At 33.6% G+C, this 19,645-nt stretch overlaps 2 protein-coding genes across 3 annotated transcripts; both read left to right on the forward strand.

Annotated features, from left to right (window-relative positions):
- Window positions 1-369: 369 nt before the first annotated feature.
- LOC123720409 (sulfotransferase 1C4-like) lies at window positions 370-10,539 on the forward strand. 2 transcript variants are annotated; one of them, XM_045677001.1, is made up of 10 exons: window positions 370-460; window positions 1,184-1,364; window positions 1,816-1,911; window positions 3,064-3,521; window positions 3,955-4,077; window positions 4,421-4,520; window positions 5,239-5,558; window positions 9,011-9,105; window positions 9,559-9,739; window positions 10,332-10,539. In XM_045677001.1, exons 4-10 carry the CDS (start codon window positions 3,458-3,460, stop codon window positions 10,442-10,444), a joined length of 996 nt encoding a protein of 331 aa, XP_045532957.1. In that variant the 5' UTR covers window positions 370-460; window positions 1,184-1,364; window positions 1,816-1,911; window positions 3,064-3,457; the 3' UTR covers window positions 10,445-10,539. The 2 variants fall into 2 exon arrangements, with proteins under 2 accessions (XP_045532957.1, XP_045532956.1); XM_045677000.1 differs by having other exon boundaries at window positions 1,816-3,521.
- A 3,283-nt stretch (window positions 10,540-13,822) lies between these two features.
- Window positions 13,823-17,312, forward strand: LOC123720220 (sulfotransferase 1C4-like). Its single transcript, XM_045676759.1, has 7 exons — window positions 13,823-13,995; window positions 14,452-14,586; window positions 14,982-15,081; window positions 15,763-16,082; window positions 16,231-16,325; window positions 16,721-16,901; window positions 17,115-17,312. Exons 1-7 carry the CDS (start codon window positions 13,917-13,919, stop codon window positions 17,219-17,221), a joined length of 1,017 nt encoding a protein of 338 aa, XP_045532715.1. The 5' UTR covers window positions 13,823-13,916; the 3' UTR covers window positions 17,222-17,312.
- The last annotated feature ends 2,333 nt before the right edge of the window (window positions 17,313-19,645 follow it).

Raw genomic sequence — 19,645 nt, forward strand, 5'->3', positions numbered from 1 at the left:
ATCCACACGTGTGTTCCTTTAAATCTGGCAGCATTTCCTCTCTGTATATCAAAGAAACGATCTCTAATCTTAGACCAAGGGTTGTAGCGCCATATTATTATTTTTCCCAAATTACAATTTATTGTGCGCAAGATATTACTATTGAACAACCTTACGCCTACAGTATATTTACTTACCTACTCGGTAGCGCAGTTACGGATAGTACCTTGATGTTGACTGAAATAATTGTTTCAAGTTCGAATGTATTGGCTAATCATATAAATAAACATCAAAGGAACAAATGCAGACGTAAACGCATACTTAAATCATTATTATCTAACTGCCCTTTCTTTACACACAATGATAAATAGCCAACATCTTTATAGAACCTTGGACGTCATATTTCGATAATGTTAAGGAGGCATGGGAAAAGCGTGATCATCCGAATATGCTGTTTCTGTTCTACGAAGACATGAGAAAGGTACAATTTCATTATTATTTATTTATTTCATGTTTATAAACAAAATATAAATACAAGAATGCAGTGATCTCATGGAAACCTAAACAGCAAAACTTTCGACAATAGATGGCGTTAAAATACAATATTTCAATCTCTCATAATAAACAATAGTTACCTGTGAATTTGGTGTGGCAGTCGTAAACATACCACGATGGCTGACACGTCGAGTTATACACATATCTTTCGCGATTGTAGCTATTAATACTTATAAGTAGGTTTAGTTAGAGTTAGTAACCAACGGTCTTAGTTTCTATGTTAATATTGGTTGAAAAACAAAACAGAAAAATTACTACTAAAGGTATTACAAAGAACACTTTCAGGATATCATTCAGGAACACGATGCATCATTGATGCTATTCTTTTCCGATGGCTTGAAACTGTCATTTCGGGTCTTAACAAACATACCTGACACACTGCAGCACCTCAGCCTGCATAATAGCAACCTAAACGTTATACTGAATACGGAGCGAATACACGTTAATTTATTTATCAGTTTTGGTTGTCAATTGATAGAATGTACGGGGCAGGAGTGATACTTTTTAAAAATACGAGTTCAAGACTAGATTTAGATTTAAGTTATTAAGTTGTAATTACTAACATAGTTATTGAACCATGTTTTTATTTATTTTATTTTATAAGACATTCATCACCTTTAAATTATAATGAATTTCTCATATATTGCAGGATCTGCCTTCAGTTGTACGCGGCGTTTCAGATTTTTTCGGCAAAAAATACAACGAGGAAGAAATAGCGCGGCTCTGTGACCATCTTAGTTTTGAAAATTTTAAGAAGAACCCTTCAGTTAATTACGATCTTATGAAGGAGCTTGGCTTAATGTATACTGATAAAGACTTTATTAGAAAAGGTATATTATTTATAATTAATGAAAAAATGTATTTGTTTCCGGTTGGTTAATTTCACTTAACTGAATACTTTCTAAACCTAAATATTATATTAGGCTAATTTACTTTAATCTTAAATGAAGCTAGAGCTGTAATGAATGATATGCTAAGCGATATATATGGTTGACAATTAAATATTAACGGTAATATGGTGATTAAAACAATAACCTGGAAGGTTTTGGAGGAGTATTGAACAAAGATTGTGATACGAGATTTTTAGAGATAGAGATATATCCACAGTTTTTGTAAACGTAATAATAATTTTATATCTATGACACGTTTTATTTTGTATTATAAAAATGCTACATTTTACCTACTTTCATTTTGGAAATTAGATTTAAGTTCCTTCCATTAATTTTATGTTTTATGTAGCTTTGCACTTCTAACAAATACCTTGTCTATTTTTTCCCACAGCGGTTGCCAGGTTTTCTGCAACGAAGTATTAACAACTAAATAAATGGATTCAATATATAAAAGACTCCTTTACGTAAATTTAACTGAAGATTGGAGGTTAGTTTTAGTGAATTTATTGAATATAGCTTACTAATGCAGAATACATAAGTTGCGCAGAACACAAAACTAGAGCAGCCTGGAAAGTAATTAAAATTTATTCAGAAATAGACGCAATTAATATCGATAATAATTCGAACATATGAGTTCGATTCAACAGAATCGCGACCGGTGCGCCCTTCTACGTGAGAAACGTCCATCTCCACTACGACCTGGAGCTCCCTACCGTAGCCCTACCGTAGCAAGGGATGAAGTTGGCGTCCACACGCCACTTTGACAAAGCAAAACATCATCCCAATCCGGCGGTACATAAAAGCATCAATTATTAGCCCTTTCCGACAAAAAAGGCTCGTGGGGGCCCCACACGTTCTAACGGATCCGGACGATCCAACCACCATAGCTAATGACAATTAAAAGCTGTCGGCGCGGCAAAAATAATAATAATTGCCAGAAACAGATTAGGGTAGAAAACCGCTTTTACGGGGAAGGCAAGGACCTTTACTGCGTACTTCGCTCTGTTATATTAAAACCTTGCAGCCTATCTGGCTGACACAGTACCTTCTGTTTAGTTAGCATTTGCCACCGAAAGGTGAAACGAAACTTCAAATATGACATTAGTTCGGTATCACCCTTCGTCGCGGACACACATTTTGTTGGTAAATTCTTATAATCAAATAAAAGTTCAATTGTATCCTGAACTTTTTTTTTAAACCCAATTACTGGGACACTTCTAACAGCTCCCTCCAGTGAGCTTCCGTCAAGCCCCTCAAGCGATCGACCACCTCACAACGACCCAAACCGAGGGTCGAGTCTTACAGGAGATGCCCTTGCGCTAGTAGTGGCAAAACCGCCCTTTCAGGCCGAGCTACGTTCGCCAAAACGGCCTGAGTTAAGCTGTAAAGGCCCTTAAGGCCAACAGACAGATCCTAGTAAAAAAACGCATTTTTTCTGGATGCGTCGAGGTACACGGACCGCAGTCTTAACCGACTGTCACCTCTCTCCCTCACTGCTAGTCAGTGTGCCCTACATTAATGGTTTGATATACGTATGTTATAATAATGATACAAGGTTTTAGAAGATATTTCTTACATAAGTAGTAAAATAATCCATCCACTTTAATTGATTATTAATTATCATTATTATTGATTACAGTATCTCGTCTAATACGTTTGATGTCTGAGCACATTCCGACATCTATATTAATATAATAAAGCTGAAGAGTTTGTTTGTTTGTCCGATTGAACGAGCAAATCCAACATCACGATAATACTAATAGGAGCAAAGCAGACCATCAATGAGAAATGTTCCATAAATGTGCTGAATTCGTTTTTTAGGTATTACAACACGCAGGTACACACACATATCCCCATTATGCCTAAATCCAAGCTACAAGTAAGTATAGCAATACTTAGTAAACAATAGCTGATAACACTCGAAAAAGATAAAACAATAATCACATTTAAGTGTTATATTTCATGTCAAGAAATCATGGTAAGCATATTAATTTATCAGAGGTTTAGATAGGTCGTTGAAAAGGTTTAGCAAAATGGCCAACGAAAACTACCCATACGAAATTCAAGTTGTGGAAGCAGTTGGACATAAGTTGCCAGGTTAATATTTGCTTTAATATTGTGAGTGTTATCCGGGCATTATAATTCAGTATTGAACTCGAATTTAGTGTTACCGGTCACAAAATACTTGTTTAATTTGTTCTTTGTTAAAAGTACGTGCTCCTACTTTTCCTGGGAGTGCTAAGCGTGTGTTGTTTTTGTCTTTAAAAAAATTCAAATTCATCAAGGAGTTATGGTGGCACTTCCTTATATATATTTCTTGTTTACCAAAAATTTGGCGAGTAAAATGAGCGGCGAAGAGTTTCTTACCAGTACTTTTCGCCCGATTGGGACCTGGTAGAAAATGTGAATTAAGGACATTTTCATTTTTGTATGTGTAGATATTCACCTTTAATGAACAAATGATGGTGAAATCGGATTGGGCCTTGTTTGTTAAGCAATTGCTAAATCTGAGTTTAACTAAATTTTACAGTTATCATACGCATAGGGCCTAAGGGATATGTGTTACATGAAAAATTTAAAAGTGCAGCGGCAAATGTTTACAATATGGAGGTCAGATCAAGTGACGTTTTTGTCGCCAGTTTCCCAAGATCTGGTAAGAAAGTGTATTATTATCGTCATTACATTTTTCAAAGCTATTCGATAAATTAAATATATGGCTTAATTATTTACTCGAATTTATTTACAACAAAGAACATCAAATATAATCGTCGTTGCTTTATTATTGCTTTTATCCTAAATGGCAAAATCTGAAATATACATACATTTTTGATGTAATACAATTTTTCTAAGTGTTAATAGTAGATTACCAAATCTAGTCCTAAAAGTTTACATAATAGTTGTTAGATGTTAGATGTACTAAAACAGAAGTACTTTTTTGCTCCACCTCGCCTAATCGAAAGCATTTATTTCAAGTTGTCTCTGTTAATTTATTCCAGGAACTACGTGGACTCAGGATATGGTTTGGCTGATAATGTCTGATTTAGACTACGAAAGAGCATTGAATATACCACTAACAGAAAGATATGCTTTTTTTGAGTATGTATTTGTTACGCTACAGTAAATGCTTGTAATAAATAGTATTCATAAACTTTTCTGGAAATGCCTTTTTAATAGTAGCAATAATTTATATCTTTTTTTAAATTGTACAATAGTCAATGATATTAGATTTTTAAGTCAATTAGATTAGATTATATTAGATTAGTTTAATTAAATACTGAATTTTATCACTCTTTGGATCTCAGAATAAACATAATTTGCCAAAGGAACGAAATAGTCACATGTTAAATGAGTGAAAAATAAGAAATATTAATTATTCTAATCGATTAAGGTCGAGATTAAGCGTGTGACTGACTTTATGTCCTTTGATCTCTATACGCGTCATACGTCTTCCACAGTCAGTCTCCTCCGTGTTCGTTCTTGAGCTTCACATTTCATCTCGCTCCATGTCCTTCGTGCTTTTTGCCTAATCTGCAACTTTACGATCCCTAGTTTGCTTGGGATCGTAAAGTTCCTTCGCTCCTGCTTTTTTGCGGATCCAATCAAGCATGTGTGTGTGCTTTAATCAAATAAATGTCTTTTTCTGTTTCTTATGTCTAAATGTATAGTTATAACGTTTCTTATGTTAATTTATATTAATGTAAATGTAGTAAATTAATAAACGTATATTAATGGAATAATGTTATCCTCAATAACTTTACTACAATGACTTATTTCACAGTTTGCGATAGTGAACATGTATAAAAAAATGTTACAGATTTTTCTCAAGTTTTGATGACGGAATAAAAATGAAATTATTAGACGCCAACAAGGACGACGAGGCGAAACTCAAAGAAATTAAACTAATTTTTAAACCGGCGACAGAGATATTGGAAACCACACCATCTCCACGGTTCATAAAGACCCACCTACCTCTCTCCTTAATGCCACGGAAGGCTCTTGAAGCCAAGATAGTATATGTGGCAAGAGATCCGCGGGATGCAATCGTCTCTTTATATCATTTAGTAAATTCAATGAGATTTATGAATCTTGAGCATGATTTTAAAGCATTTTGGAACACATTTGTAAAAAATTTGCGTAAGTATAAATTAATAATAAATACCTATACATATTTTTTTTTGTATAAAACTGGGGACAAACCGGTAAAATTATCTGATGTTAAGTGATACCGCCATGGACACTCAATGCCAGAGCACTCACGAGTGCGTTGTCGGCCTTTAAAAATAAAGCGGCGCGGCACTTAAATGTTTCTACGATTTATTTAATGAATACTTTATGAATAGTTTTTATAATAATAAACTGAAACAGCGTTTAATATTGTTAATAACATACGTCATACATGTTAATGACAGGATTTGACGTTCGTATACGTGATAGACGTATAAATTCATATCAGGATAGGATAAGAAGTTTTACAGGTCAAGTAAATTAATAACATAACATTAGTATTGTCTTATGTTAACATAGCTTTTACACATTAAGAAAAACACTTTTTGAACGGATTGAAGCTATGTATGTATGTTATTAAAAACTTATAATTATTAACATAATTTTAAATAATAATAATGATAAGTCACCGTGACCACGCACGCTGAAAAGCACGCGAAACGTCGGATTTTTTTTAAATTATGTAAATAATTATAAGTTTTTAATAATAATACATAGCTTCAATCCATTCAAAAAGTGTTTTTCTTAACATAACATTAATATATATATATATATATATATATATATATATTAAAATTTTCTTAATATATATAGTAATAATAATAAAATATGTATAAACAGAAAGTAAAACAATTTTACAATAAAATATGTAATTAATAATGAAATATGTATAAACAGAAAGTAAAACATTTAAAAAGTTTGTCTTCTGAGACAGTGTACCTTTAAATCTGGCAACATTTCCTCGCTGTTACTTATTCGTTAAGCGAGGAAAGCACCAGCTCTAGGGCTGCCAGTACTATCTACCAAGCGCCAACTTAAACGCCATGTCCACAGATACAGAAGGATACCTATTCTAGTCTGTAAAAAAATAACAAAGAAGCGATCTCTAATCTGAGGCCAAGATCTACTTTTGGCTATAGCGCCATTTTATTATTTTTCCCAAAATGAAATCAAATTATATAATTATAAGTTTATGTTGAACAGACCGAAAGCACCGCCCAAGCGCATTACGTTCAGGCCATTAAATGATATTGATATATCTAATCTTAATAAGGTTACTGCATTGATACCTTGGCATTTAATTGAAAGGATTACTGATTTGTATGAAATGGTTGATACTTTCAATCGTAATATAATCGAACTATTCGACAGGTTTGCTGCAATAAAAACAAAAGTGATAAAAAAGGTATCACACCCGTGGCTGACTTAGTAATGTTCGGCATATGATGGAGTCGCGAAATGATGAATATAAAAAGTACCGTAAAACCAGGCTGGATGTTCATTTTGAATCAGATGAACAGTTGAAAAGAATGGTTAATTGCAGTTTATTTTATGACAAATAAGCTTCAACTACAACATCAATCTCCATCATAAAAATTCTAAGTTGCTTTGAAAAAATTTAAAAAAGAATATCTTGCCTGACTTTGCACGTACAGACATTCTACCCCAGTACCTATGTGATGCTGATGAGATGAATAAGCATATCCCGGAAGATAATATTGTAGACCCTTCCGATGTCGCATTCTTTGATGGCAATCGATCCAGCGAACGGACTTTTACTTTAGAACTTGTTAATGCGCATTAAGTCGGAAAGCTTATTTTGGACATCAATACTAATGCACAGGGGGTTGTTGGAATTAATAGGGATATGTTTATTTTAACCCTTCCGTATACTCTTAATATTATAACAGCCATAATAAACAAATCTCTTTCAACCTTTTCATCACAGTGCATGATAGCCCTTGTTCGGCCAATTCCTAAAATACAAAATCCAATAGAATTCAAAGACTTAAGACCGATCAGCATTCTCCCTTACCTTTCGAAAAACCTGGAACGAGTAGCTTACAACCAAGTCATCAAGCATTGCGAAGCCTGTAACATACTACCTGAGTTTCAGTTAGGTTTTAGACAACTCCATAGGTCTACTGCATTGCTTGATATAGTGGATAACTTGATCGACGAAGGCAACCCATCCATTCTCGCTCTTCTTGACTTCTCAAGAGCTTTCGAATGTATCAATCTTTCCCTTCTTATTTCTAAGCTGCGTTTCTATGGGTTTGACCATATAACTACTTCGTGGTTAAGTCTCCATCTCCAGCATCGATATCAGAGAGTGTGTTCATCGTCTCTGGGCCTTGTAGGCCTTGATAGAGGAGTTCCGCAAGGATCTATTTTAGGACCCCTCTTATTTGTCCTATATTCAGCAGACAATTTCACGAATACAAAATTGTCACTATCATTTATACGCCGATGAGCTGCAATATATCTTCCTGTTGATAGGGCCTGTGTCAATGACTGCACCCGAAAAATAAATGAGGACTTGAAACGAATTTCTGTTTGGTCCCATAGAAACGCACTCCTCTTAAATCCAACAATGTCGAAATTTCTTATGGTCCTCACCAGAAAGTAAGTGTCTGATCTCGCAAGACTAAGTTCCACAATTCTTATTAATTCTTCGCCTAGAGCCCAGGTCCCGTTGGCAAGAAATCTGGGCGTTGACTTTGATAGTCATTTGAGGTTCGATGATTATTTTTCAAATATAGTTCGTAATTCCTTTTTTCGTAGTTATGGGTACAAGAATAAAGTTAGGAGTTGTACTCAGGAGCTCGCCATTCCCCAACATCGGACGGCTTCATTTCGTGGGAGTTTTAAATATAGCGCGACAAAATGAATCCGTTGAAAAATCTTCAACTAAAATCAAATTTTCTTCGCAGTTATAAAAAAACATCTACTTACTCAACAAAAATTTCACGAAATATAGTTTTTTATCCGCCCAAAAATATTTATTTATCTGCTTCTTATTTTAATTTTTTTTGATTTTATTTAATTTACATGTTTTTCTTCATTACTTACAGTACTAACTTTTACTACTACTACTATTATTATTTATTTCTACTGAGTATTAGTTTTATTAGATTCTTATTACTTTTTGCGACTGAGGCGCAAACTAGTTGCTGTGGTCTCTGGCAGAATGACCAGCGCTGTGGAACAACTCTGCTCCTCAGCATAATGCTGAGATAATTACAACCACAGTACATACGCATTACACAATTAAACCTTTCATAAAAAAAAATTGTTAACTCTCTACATTATTTTTTTGATTATTGTTATTTTATGTGTTTCTGTGTGTGTTTTGTTTACTTTGTATTACTTTTTACAGTATCTTTAGTTTCCAACGGTAACGCAGTTATACGTATAGCACCTTGATGATGACAGAAATAATTGTGTCAAGTTCGAATTTATACGCAAATCACATAAATAAACATCAAAGGAACAATTGCAAACCTAAAGGCGTACTTAAATTATAATTAACTAACTGCACTTTCTTTGAACACAATGATAAATAGCCAACGTCTTTATAGAACCCTGGACGCCATATTTCGATCACGTCAAGGAGGCATGGGAAAAGCGCGATCATCCGAATATGCTGTTTCTGTTCTACGAAGACATGAGAAAGGTATAATTTCAATTTATTTCATTTTTATAAACATAATATAAATACCTGAATGTAGTAATCACATGGAAACCTAAACAGCAAATTTTTGATAATAAATGGCGTTAATATACAACATTTCAATCTCTCGTCATAATAAACAATAGTCATCTGTGGATTTGTTGTGGCAGTTGTGAGCTTACCACAATGGTAGATACGTGGACACGTAGATTTATACATAGATTTTTCACGATTCTAGCTGTTAATAATAATATTAATTTCGGATTAAATCCATATGTAGCATAAGTTAGAGTTCGTAAAAATCCGTCATCAATGAAGCCCGACATTTCGAGCAAATATACCTGACGCACTGCAAATCCTCGGCAAGCCTACCTAAACGTGAATATGAGTCCAAGACTAAGCCATATAAGACATTAAGTAACCTTTAAATTATAATGTATTTCTCATATATTGCAGGATCTGCCTTCAGTTGTACGCCGCATTTCAGATTTTTTCGGCAAAAAATACAATGAGGAAGAAATAGCGCGGCTGTGTGACCATCTTAGTTTTGACAATTTTAAGAAGAACACTTCAGTTAATTTTGATCTTATAAAGGAGCTTGGATTTATGTACGCTGATAAAGATTTTATTAGAAAAGGTATATTATTTGTAATTCATAAAAAAACGTCTTTGTTTCTGGTTGAAGCTAAACCGCGGCACCATTAGAATGAAATGCCAAAAAATACATTTTCTCTTTACTGGATACTTTCTAAATCTAAATATTCTTATAGGCTAATTTAGTTTAATCTTAAATTAAGCTACAGTGCTAATGAATGATATGCTAAGCGACAAATCATTGGTGACAAAATGATGATTAAAAGGCCGGCAACGCACTCGCGAGCCCTCTGGCATTGAGCGTGTCCATGAGCGGCGGTATCACTTAACATCAGGTGAGCCTCCTGCTCGTTTGCCCCCTGTTCTATAATTTGTATTACAATTCTCATTAACAGTATACTAAAATATATATGCCAATGGCATTACAACCTTTTAGCTCTTCAGGTAAAAATAACTGAACAGTGTCTAGGCGTGAAATTTTTTTAAGACGGAATCGGTCGGAAGTGCTATTGGCGCACAGTTTAGAACGAACGGCCTCGGGGTTGAGAATCACACTCTAAGCCTTTGTATATTTAACATTTAGCATAATTTAGAAAGCAAACCCCAAATACAAATGAATCATTAATGTATTACAGGAAAGTCCGGAGGTTGGCGCGATTACTTTGATGAGGAGATGACAGCAGAAGCAGACAAATGGATTGAGGAAAATCTACGTGATACAGATCTACGCTTTCCAAGCATGCAATGATATTGCTCATTGGGTCTATATTCACATTTGCATAATAACAATTATTATTACTGTAAATAGTTTATTTGTATTAATGAATTATAAGTTGTCTGATAATTCTATTTTAATCCTACTTTTTAAAACAAAATTGTTTTCGATCCGATTTTAATGTTGCTTCGCTAAATGACTTGTAAAGGAAAGAAATATTAAGTTACTTGTCAGTTGACACGTTGTTACATTGTGAGAACGGTGTGCAGTCAAGACTGGAGTAATTGTTGTCTGTGATATATAAAATTGTCAGAAGCCTCTTCCAATTCATTCTCCATTTGCATTCGTTGAATTGTTCAATTTTTTTATTAAAAAATTAACCTTAAATTTACCTCTTCCAGCGTTGAGTAAGAACCTGTTAAGTAGTTATCATGCTATCACTAAAATTATCATTTCTCTGATTGTTATAATCATATATTTATATATTTTTAATTAACACTGACCTCATAAGCGAAGGGACAACTAATCCACAAACATGATAAGAAATTTAATATAAGATTTTATTGTAATATGGCCAAACCTTTTTGTTAAATAAATAAAACATCTCGTACCGTGAAATACAGTTTCCACTAAAAAAAAGTATTGGAAATTATCACTAAGTTTAACGTTATTTATTTACTACAAAAACTTTGTAAATGTCAAATAAACAGTAATAATTATTATAGAAATAAATACCAGTAAATGGCATATTTAATGTTTTTATATAAACTCGAAAATATACTAATTTTTAAGAGGTTTTTATGATTTCGGCGGTAAGTCGGCGGTAATTCTATACTGGCAGATTATGAAAATTACAAAATCCCATGGAATCAAAATTCTAAGGAACGAAATCGATGTGAACGCATCTTCATCATCCAGATCGGTTCACGAACGGAGTAGCAATGCAAACGCCTTTTCTGATATAGTTTTCGATAAGGAGTTATGGAATTGTAATTGCATTCTACTTAAAAAAACAATGGTTCTATAACCTTTTTAGGTCTGGGCCACAGATTTCTGTATCTGTTTCATGATCATTTGTAAATTGAATTGGCAAGTAGGTGACCAGCCTTCTGTGCCTGAAGCACACCGTCGACTTTTTGGGTCTGAGGCAAGTCGGTTTTCGCACGATGTTTTCCTTCACCGTTCGAGCGAATGTTAAATGAGCACAGAAAATCCATTGGTGCACGGCCAGGGAACGAACCTACTACCTCAGGGATGAGCGTCGCACGCCGTCCAACACTGCTCTGCTCTCTGCATTTTACTTAGAAATAAAAAATCTGTGAGGCATAGCTCGATCATTAGATATAATAATGATAAAAACTCATCAATTATATTTTGTTTTTTGAAAATAGAAGTCTGTAGAAATTTGTTTGCAACGAGCTCTTACAAATTAATAAAAATTAAGATCATGGGGTGAACTATCTCTACTTATTTTTTTTTACAACGGAGCTGGTAAATCAAGACTTTGAGGTTCATGCACCTTGATGCAAGGAAGAACTGTAACGACAAATTGCACGGGACGGGCTACATCGGTTATAACTGAACAATTGAATTAAAAAGTAGAAAACATTGGCGGATCGTCGTGTTTATAGCAGAAGAAACGTTGATTTCTATAGGATGTATCCATAATATTATTCATTACTCAATTTCGGTATGAAAAAAGTGACAGCTGGCTAGGTGCCCAGAATGCATTCTGACGCGCTAAAACAAACGAGACTTAGAATTTAACAAATTGATAAATGACAATGAATTTAAAAGCCATTGGGTTTGTTACAAAAAGACCAACCAATTTTTACTCAATTCATAACTATATATAAACTGGAAACAAAAAAAACAGTCCATGACTTGGACATTGGATCGTCATATCTTACTCCGGAGAAATTTAAGGCAATTCATCCCGTGTAAAATTATAGGGGTTGTTTTCTGTAGGAGCCACTTTTACGAGAACTTTATACGCAGGACAAAAAACAAAGTTGCTTGAGGAAACACGCCTGTATCGTCGTTGCAAAGTCGCATAAAATCACCACACTGGTTGCGATGCTGCAATTTATAAGCTGGCTTCGAATTTATGGGACATCTTTATCCATCAGAGCTCCTAGTGACTTCTACGCGGTAAAGAATATGTGAGAGGCCATACATTTGGAAACGATAACACCGTAGATGCCGCACACGCTTTTTATTATGAGGAAGAAGATTTATTTAAAGGGAATTTTAGCTTTAGAATAAAAATGTACAGTGTATATACCTAACCTGACTACGTGGAAAAATTAAAGAGATAATTGTGGCATACTCACAATCACAATTTATTGAACGTCCTTATTTTAAAGTACAGATGGAAATGCAAGGAAATGTTCTTTATTTAACAATTACCACTAGAGTGCGAAAATAGTTGGAACAACTCCCTATAAGTTATCTCTTTGTCACTGAAACACTTAGAAATGATAGGTTAATATTTTGGGTGTTTTAATGCGTAATTGGTGTAAAATTGTCACACTTAAAACTATTAACAAATATGGGATAAACAAATGCTACCAGCCTTACTTTCTAGTATGCAGCAGGTAATTAATGTTGCTACCTACGGGCATACGGACTCAGTATGGAAGACATTATCGCTGATTGCAAATTGAAGGCCAACAAATAAAAGATACAGTGATAATATTAGATATAATTTCTAAATCGTGACCATTTTTTTGTTTACCACGCTTCACAAGAATCAAATTATGTATAAGTTGTTTTGACAGTTCATGCCAACATGACCAGCCTAAAATATATATTATTAGTAATAGTTTGTGAAATGACTACAAATTAACAACATACAAAAAGAACTGGCAGGTAGTAGGAGCCTTTCATTACGTAAGCACAATAGGGGGGAGGGGGATCCTTGATTTTCTTATTTGCTGATTACGTCAACAGAAATTACATATGTTACCTATTACCAGACATTGTCTATGCTTGAAAATGAAATGCTTGCGAATTATTAGTGTTTTTGAGAGCTTTGTTTACTTTTGCTGACAAGAGGAAGAGGGTATAAATTGAAGTATGTGAATACGTAATATTTGAACTGCCCTATATCCCGGCACTAATTTTAAGTGTCTTGTCTGTAGACAGAAGGAGCAGAACTTATAGATTCAATAGGAAGGCTGTGTATGTATTCTAAAATCTTCATTTTTATACTATACTTCTATTGTTTTACTGATTTTAAAACACATACCTCACTGTAGCATCAACAATTTTCAAATCACAGTAAATAATTCCTATTGGTTTTAATCAAGATTTAGTATGATAATCATTATCAATAATCTTCATCTTCTTTCTCTATATCACATTATTACAGTCTAAATACACTGTATGACGAATCTAAGATTAAATTGTACATAATATATTGACTCACAAATAAAATTATTTACCAGTTTTTAATCATTATCAGACATAATCAGGCAACTCGAAGGACTTCAAAAAATTTAAAATGGCTGACGCGGCAACTGCACTGAAAATTAAGGAATTGGATCAGGAGACCCAGAAAACGATGAGAAAACTGTTCACAGGTATTTTTTTCATTACAATTGTAGATATGAGTATAATACTGAAATAAAATGATCTGTACGTATTTCAGTTACTATAAATAAATGTACGTGGTCACTAAAATATTTTTATTTTACATAATTTTCTTAAATATTTGATTACATATAATAATTATTGTTTTCTGTATTTTTTTACCTACTTTATTTCTTGTAATGTTTGCAGACGCTGCTTAGATAGTTATGTTAATTGTAATAATTTTAATGTGAATAAACGCGAATTCTTGTAGTGTTTTTATTCGTATTGTCATTTCTAAATTTATTCGTAAAAGATCTGGAGAGTGTCTGGTCAGTTCTCGTCTATTCTACGTCCTTGATTTAAGAACCTGTGTCAATACAACATCATATATCAACATCAACGTCATATTAAGTCTGTCTGAACTTTGGTGTGACACGTGACCGTCTACTGTTATAAATTTACAGGTGAACGCGGTGGTTTTGTTCGCATCGGTCCTAAGGGGTACCTCGTTACTGAGAGATATAAGGAAATGGCAGCTGATATTTATAACATGGAAATTAGACCGGACGATGTTTGGGTTGTGACTTATGCACGATCAGGTAAGAATTGTAAAGGAAATTCTACTGTTAGACTCCGAGACATGCATACTGTGACTTGTCCAAAGACATACTTTGTTTAGCCAGTTTCATGAATTGTTTTTCTTGCTGATATCTTTTTATCCAGACATATATTTTGTATTTGTCTCCCATGAAGTTTCAGAGATAAGATCAAATTTTTGTTGTGGAGTTTTAAACTTAATATAGTTTTCTTATTAATTTAGCAGTGTTAGCTTTAGGCGTAGAACTCTTCACACTGAAATGTTAAATTCATATCCCGGATATGTAAGCAATTTTCCTTCTTTTGTGTGTAAATAACATTTGTTTAGTGTTGCCTGTCTACATCTTGCCTATAGTTCCTGTATTTTATATTTCGTTTTAACTTACTCACTAAACAGGTACGACATGGACCCAGGAGTTAGTTTGGATGGTGGCCAACGACTTGGACTATAAGACATCCAAAGCCATCGTACTTCCAGAGAGATTCCCATTTTTAGAGTAAGTATTTAGTATCAAAGATAGTTTACAAGAAAGAAGCTCGTAAATTCCCGAGCAAACAAAAATTATACAGTGGCGGGTGAGAAACAATATCAGTAATGGTAATCCAGAAATCTGCTCATTATTAAACATACGTGAACTGGGTTTAATTCTAGGCTATTTATTTATTTAGTTTCAAAGGCAACGCACTTCGAGCCTCCTATCAGTTTGCCCCCTGTTATATAATATTAATAAAAAATGTGTGCGTGCACTAGAGTACACACGTAAGAAGTGAAACTTCTTTATGACCTTATTTTTCGAAAAGGTTTCATTGGTTAAATAATGTTAAATTAGATAAAGTTTAGCAAAAGGCTTTTATTATCACAGACATGCATACAAATAATACAATTATTTAATTTTACCTTATTACTACAAGATTATTACGAAATTTCATTAATTGTAATAGAATTATCATTATTATTGTTATTAATGGCTTCGAATCCACCATAGTAGGGACAAGAAAAAGATGGCGCGTAACCGAAAAGTTGGCTTGTGGACTCAGTTTCCGCACTTAGACGCTCAGTAGGTCCGTTATACGTAGACGCGTAACCGAAAAATGTGACGGTAATTTTTTTTCCAACGCCGATAAAGAAGTTTCACTTCAATAACTTATTAAACTAATGTTCCTGTACATATTTACAGACACGCAATGATGTTATATCCATCGTTAAAACAAGAGATTTTAGAAGAGAAAAATAATGATCCGCATGTAAAAAAAGTACTAGAATTGTTTTCGGAACCCTTCGCTAAGCCATTAGCATCAACACCCTCACCGCGTTTTATTAAATCTCATTTACCGATCAGCCTGCTATCACCGAAGCTTTTGGATGCTAAAGTAGTATACGTAGCAAGAGACCCAAGAGATGCTGCTGTCTCCTTCTGGCACATGGGTTCTTCTTTAAGAACGATATCATTTGATGGAGACTTCAAAACATACTGGAACTTATTCATCAAAGACTTACGTAAGTGAATAATGTTTAGAATCTACGTATAACAGAAAAAGATAAATAATTAAATTCAATAAGTTGTAAAAAGTTAAATTTTATCATCAATTTTGTATAATTTATTCGTTATTAAAATTAAATATAAAAGTAAGTTCGTTACTTTCAGTTTACTGGACACCGTTTTTCGAGCACTTAAAGGAGGCGTGGGAACAACGTAACAATCCCAATCTACTTTTTATATTCTATGAGGAATTACAGAAGGTAATAATATATGAAATAACTACTTTTAAAAATAAACGGCTCAATATCACTCCAATACAGTGAGGAAATGCTGTTAGCGTTAAAGATACACCGCCACACAGAGGGACCAAACCTTTTAAATTTGTTTTAATTATTATTGTTTAGGTTAGGAAAATTGTAAGAACAATTTTTTATTCTAATTATATTTAGTGTTAGGTTATTAGGGTTAGGTTAGGAGTCAATGTCGGAATAATAAATAATACATCGATAACACAATGTACACACAGTTATTAACGTCAGTTAAAGACAAGATGAAGTCACGTTTAACTCTTTTAAATGGTCAAGTTTTTTTACAAAATGTTTATTTGGAAGGAGGTGTGACATCATCACATCTTAAAGCAATCCTCAAATTACAGGATCTCAAAGGCGTAGTACATCGCGTGGCTGACTTTTTGGGCAAGACATACACTGAAGAACAAATCATCGAGCTCTGTGACCATCTTAACTTCAAAAATTTCAAAACTAATCCAGCCGTAAATAGTGACCTATTAAGAGATATTGGTTTAGTTCACAATAAACACGAATTTATCAGAAAAGGTAAATAATTATTTAAGATATATGGATTATTCAATAATCAAATGTACAAATGCCGATTATAAAAAGCAAATAAGGAAAGCAAAATTTTGTAGTTTTTCATTGTTTTCACCTTGAACACAGTATTTAATTAAGCGATTCAGACAGTCTAAATAACGGTATTATTTTGATGCAATTTATTTATGTACTAAGAATATTCTTCTACTCTGTCTCCAGGTAAGACTGGTGGCTGGCGAGACTATTTTGATGAAGAGATGACGGCCCAAGCGGATAAGTGGATGGAAGTAAACCTACGTGACACAGACCTTCGTTTCCTACATTAATAAATGTATTAAAAGTAGCACCACCTATAAAACCATTTAGACTTCTAAAATCGTGTTGATTGTGATGTCTTATTAAAGAGTTTTTAACATACTCCGTTTTTTTCTTTCACTAGTGCTAACTACACTAGGAACTAATATCATTAGTATTTGAATAAGGACTGACGTATTACAATAACGTTGTGGCGGGTGCCTTGATTTGGCCTCAGATTGCGCCAGCTATGATCATTATTCTTTCACTGCTAGTAGACAACAAATTTTTCTAACACATTTTTGTGAAGCTGTCGAATATCTTTCAATGTTTGCCTCAATAGAAAAACTTTGATATATAAACTTCGGCGTAGTATAGCACGTAGCTCACCACAAATCAAAGAATTCTGTTCAAGACGTGTTGTCTTAATTTAACTCGTTGAGCCTATGTGCCCGTTTTATTGACGTGACAACGCTCTGAGGCGTTCCATTTTAGGGCGAAACGAGCGATAAATAGGCACAATCGGCCTCCGCGTTCGGCAACGTTCGACATCTGTCTCTCTCCTACTGGAGTGAGCGATGAAAAAAAAATGACATAATTGTATTTATGCGTACAAATTAAATGTAACTTGATCAATTCAATTGTGATTTCCATTTATCTACTTCTCTATATTCATACAAAATATGTATCAAACAACTAAAATTAAAATTTTCTTTTGAAAAAGCAACCATTACATCAATATTTTCTTATGACGTTGTCACGTTCAACACTTTGTACAAAAACTGAACTTCCAGGCAACCACTGTGAGTAAAGAAAAAAAATGTATTACCTTTATTCAGACGGTGTTGAATACGAACTGTATTCATACGTATAACAATACAATACGTCGCCAAGACCCAACCAAATGTTACTAGCATCTGGAATATAATTATTATTATATGGAAACGGTTGACATAGGTCAGTTTCAGTTCTGTTAGGGCCTTCAGTTCTGTCAGCAATGCTTTGACTGGCTTTAATTCCGAGGAAAACAAACCGCCACTGGGGTTTCAAGGTATTCAGATATAAGTTTGCATAAAAAGCACCCACATACGTATCGAATTACAAGTTCCACCTCATTTCTGTAAATCGGTTTTCGTAATCGAATTAAACCTAAATAAATATCAAGTAATAAATATGAATATTACAAATAAATATGAACACTGTCTTTAAGTTTTTTAGTATACAAATAAAATACCTCTGACTCACCAACCATTAGTAGTAATACATTTAATTTTTCTTTTTTTTAATTCTCTGAATGTCGAATATATACAACCACAGCGCTGTTATAATTGTAAATCCCTGTCATTACAAAGATGGCTTGAAACAGTTGAAGGCAAATTTTAATAAATAATAGGAACAGTTATATGTTTATTTTTTTTAAAATAATGTCGTATATAAATTAACCTCATAAACACAACTTACCAGTTTTCATCGTCTGTAGTCGATTTAAACAATTGGTTATCTAATGCTACCCGAGATCTCGAAAATACCGAGATCCCGCGAGATTGTAATTCTTAATCCCACGAGATCTCGAATTAACGATCTCCAGATTGCATTCTCATATAAAGCTGTATTACATATCAGCTTCCGACTGAAACAGCCGTCTATATTGTAATAAATTTTACCACAACAACATAATTTGCATAATGCAAGTTTAATTAAAACAAAAAATATTTTCACCCCATTTTAAGGATGGAAATTTTTCCTATATTCTGAGCACTTGTGTTTTTAATAGATAATCTTGGAATCGTAGGTATGTATATTACAATATTTTAAAGTCATCATGATTTTCAATTGTAAAGATAAGAAAAGTAATATGTTCCAAGATGATATAGATTATACACGATATCCGATTAATGGGTGTGTATTATTACATAAACAATATGAATATTGCGTCAAGACCAATAGCTAACAGATCGTATGCGTATATTCGTCTTTGTCCGTTTCGTTAAGTCTTATTTGCACTTGAAGATTTTAACTCCCATGTAGCCTATGATGTAAAATCGCCATTAACATTGTTAATAGTCGCTACGTTATTTATTACATAAGCACTTCTTGGTTTTGCAGATCTTCTGATACTCTAATAATATACTGGCAAATTATACAGAGCTCCCTCGAGATAATTCTATATTTACTTTGATGCGTAATAGTATAGGGTTATTTTTACTTTGTTAATAACTTTCTTGTTCGACAGTCAATGACCAATAGAAAGGAAGAGAAGCGAAAGGCCTTTTAGTATATAGTGTATATATACATTATATATTTTTACAATCGTCACATCGAGGCGAATATAGATCCCGCGATTGTGATAAATTATTTAACACTAATATAATCAACACGAAAATTATCTTTTAGTATCTTCTTCAAATTGTATTTTTACGATTCATATTCGTGAATAAAAAGGGTTTATCAAGAAA

The sequence above is a fragment of the Pieris brassicae genome, chromosome 2, assembly GCF_905147105.1.
Source record: "Pieris brassicae chromosome 2, ilPieBrab1.1, whole genome shotgun sequence".
Classification (NCBI taxonomy): Eukaryota; Metazoa; Arthropoda; class Insecta; order Lepidoptera; family Pieridae; genus Pieris; species Pieris brassicae.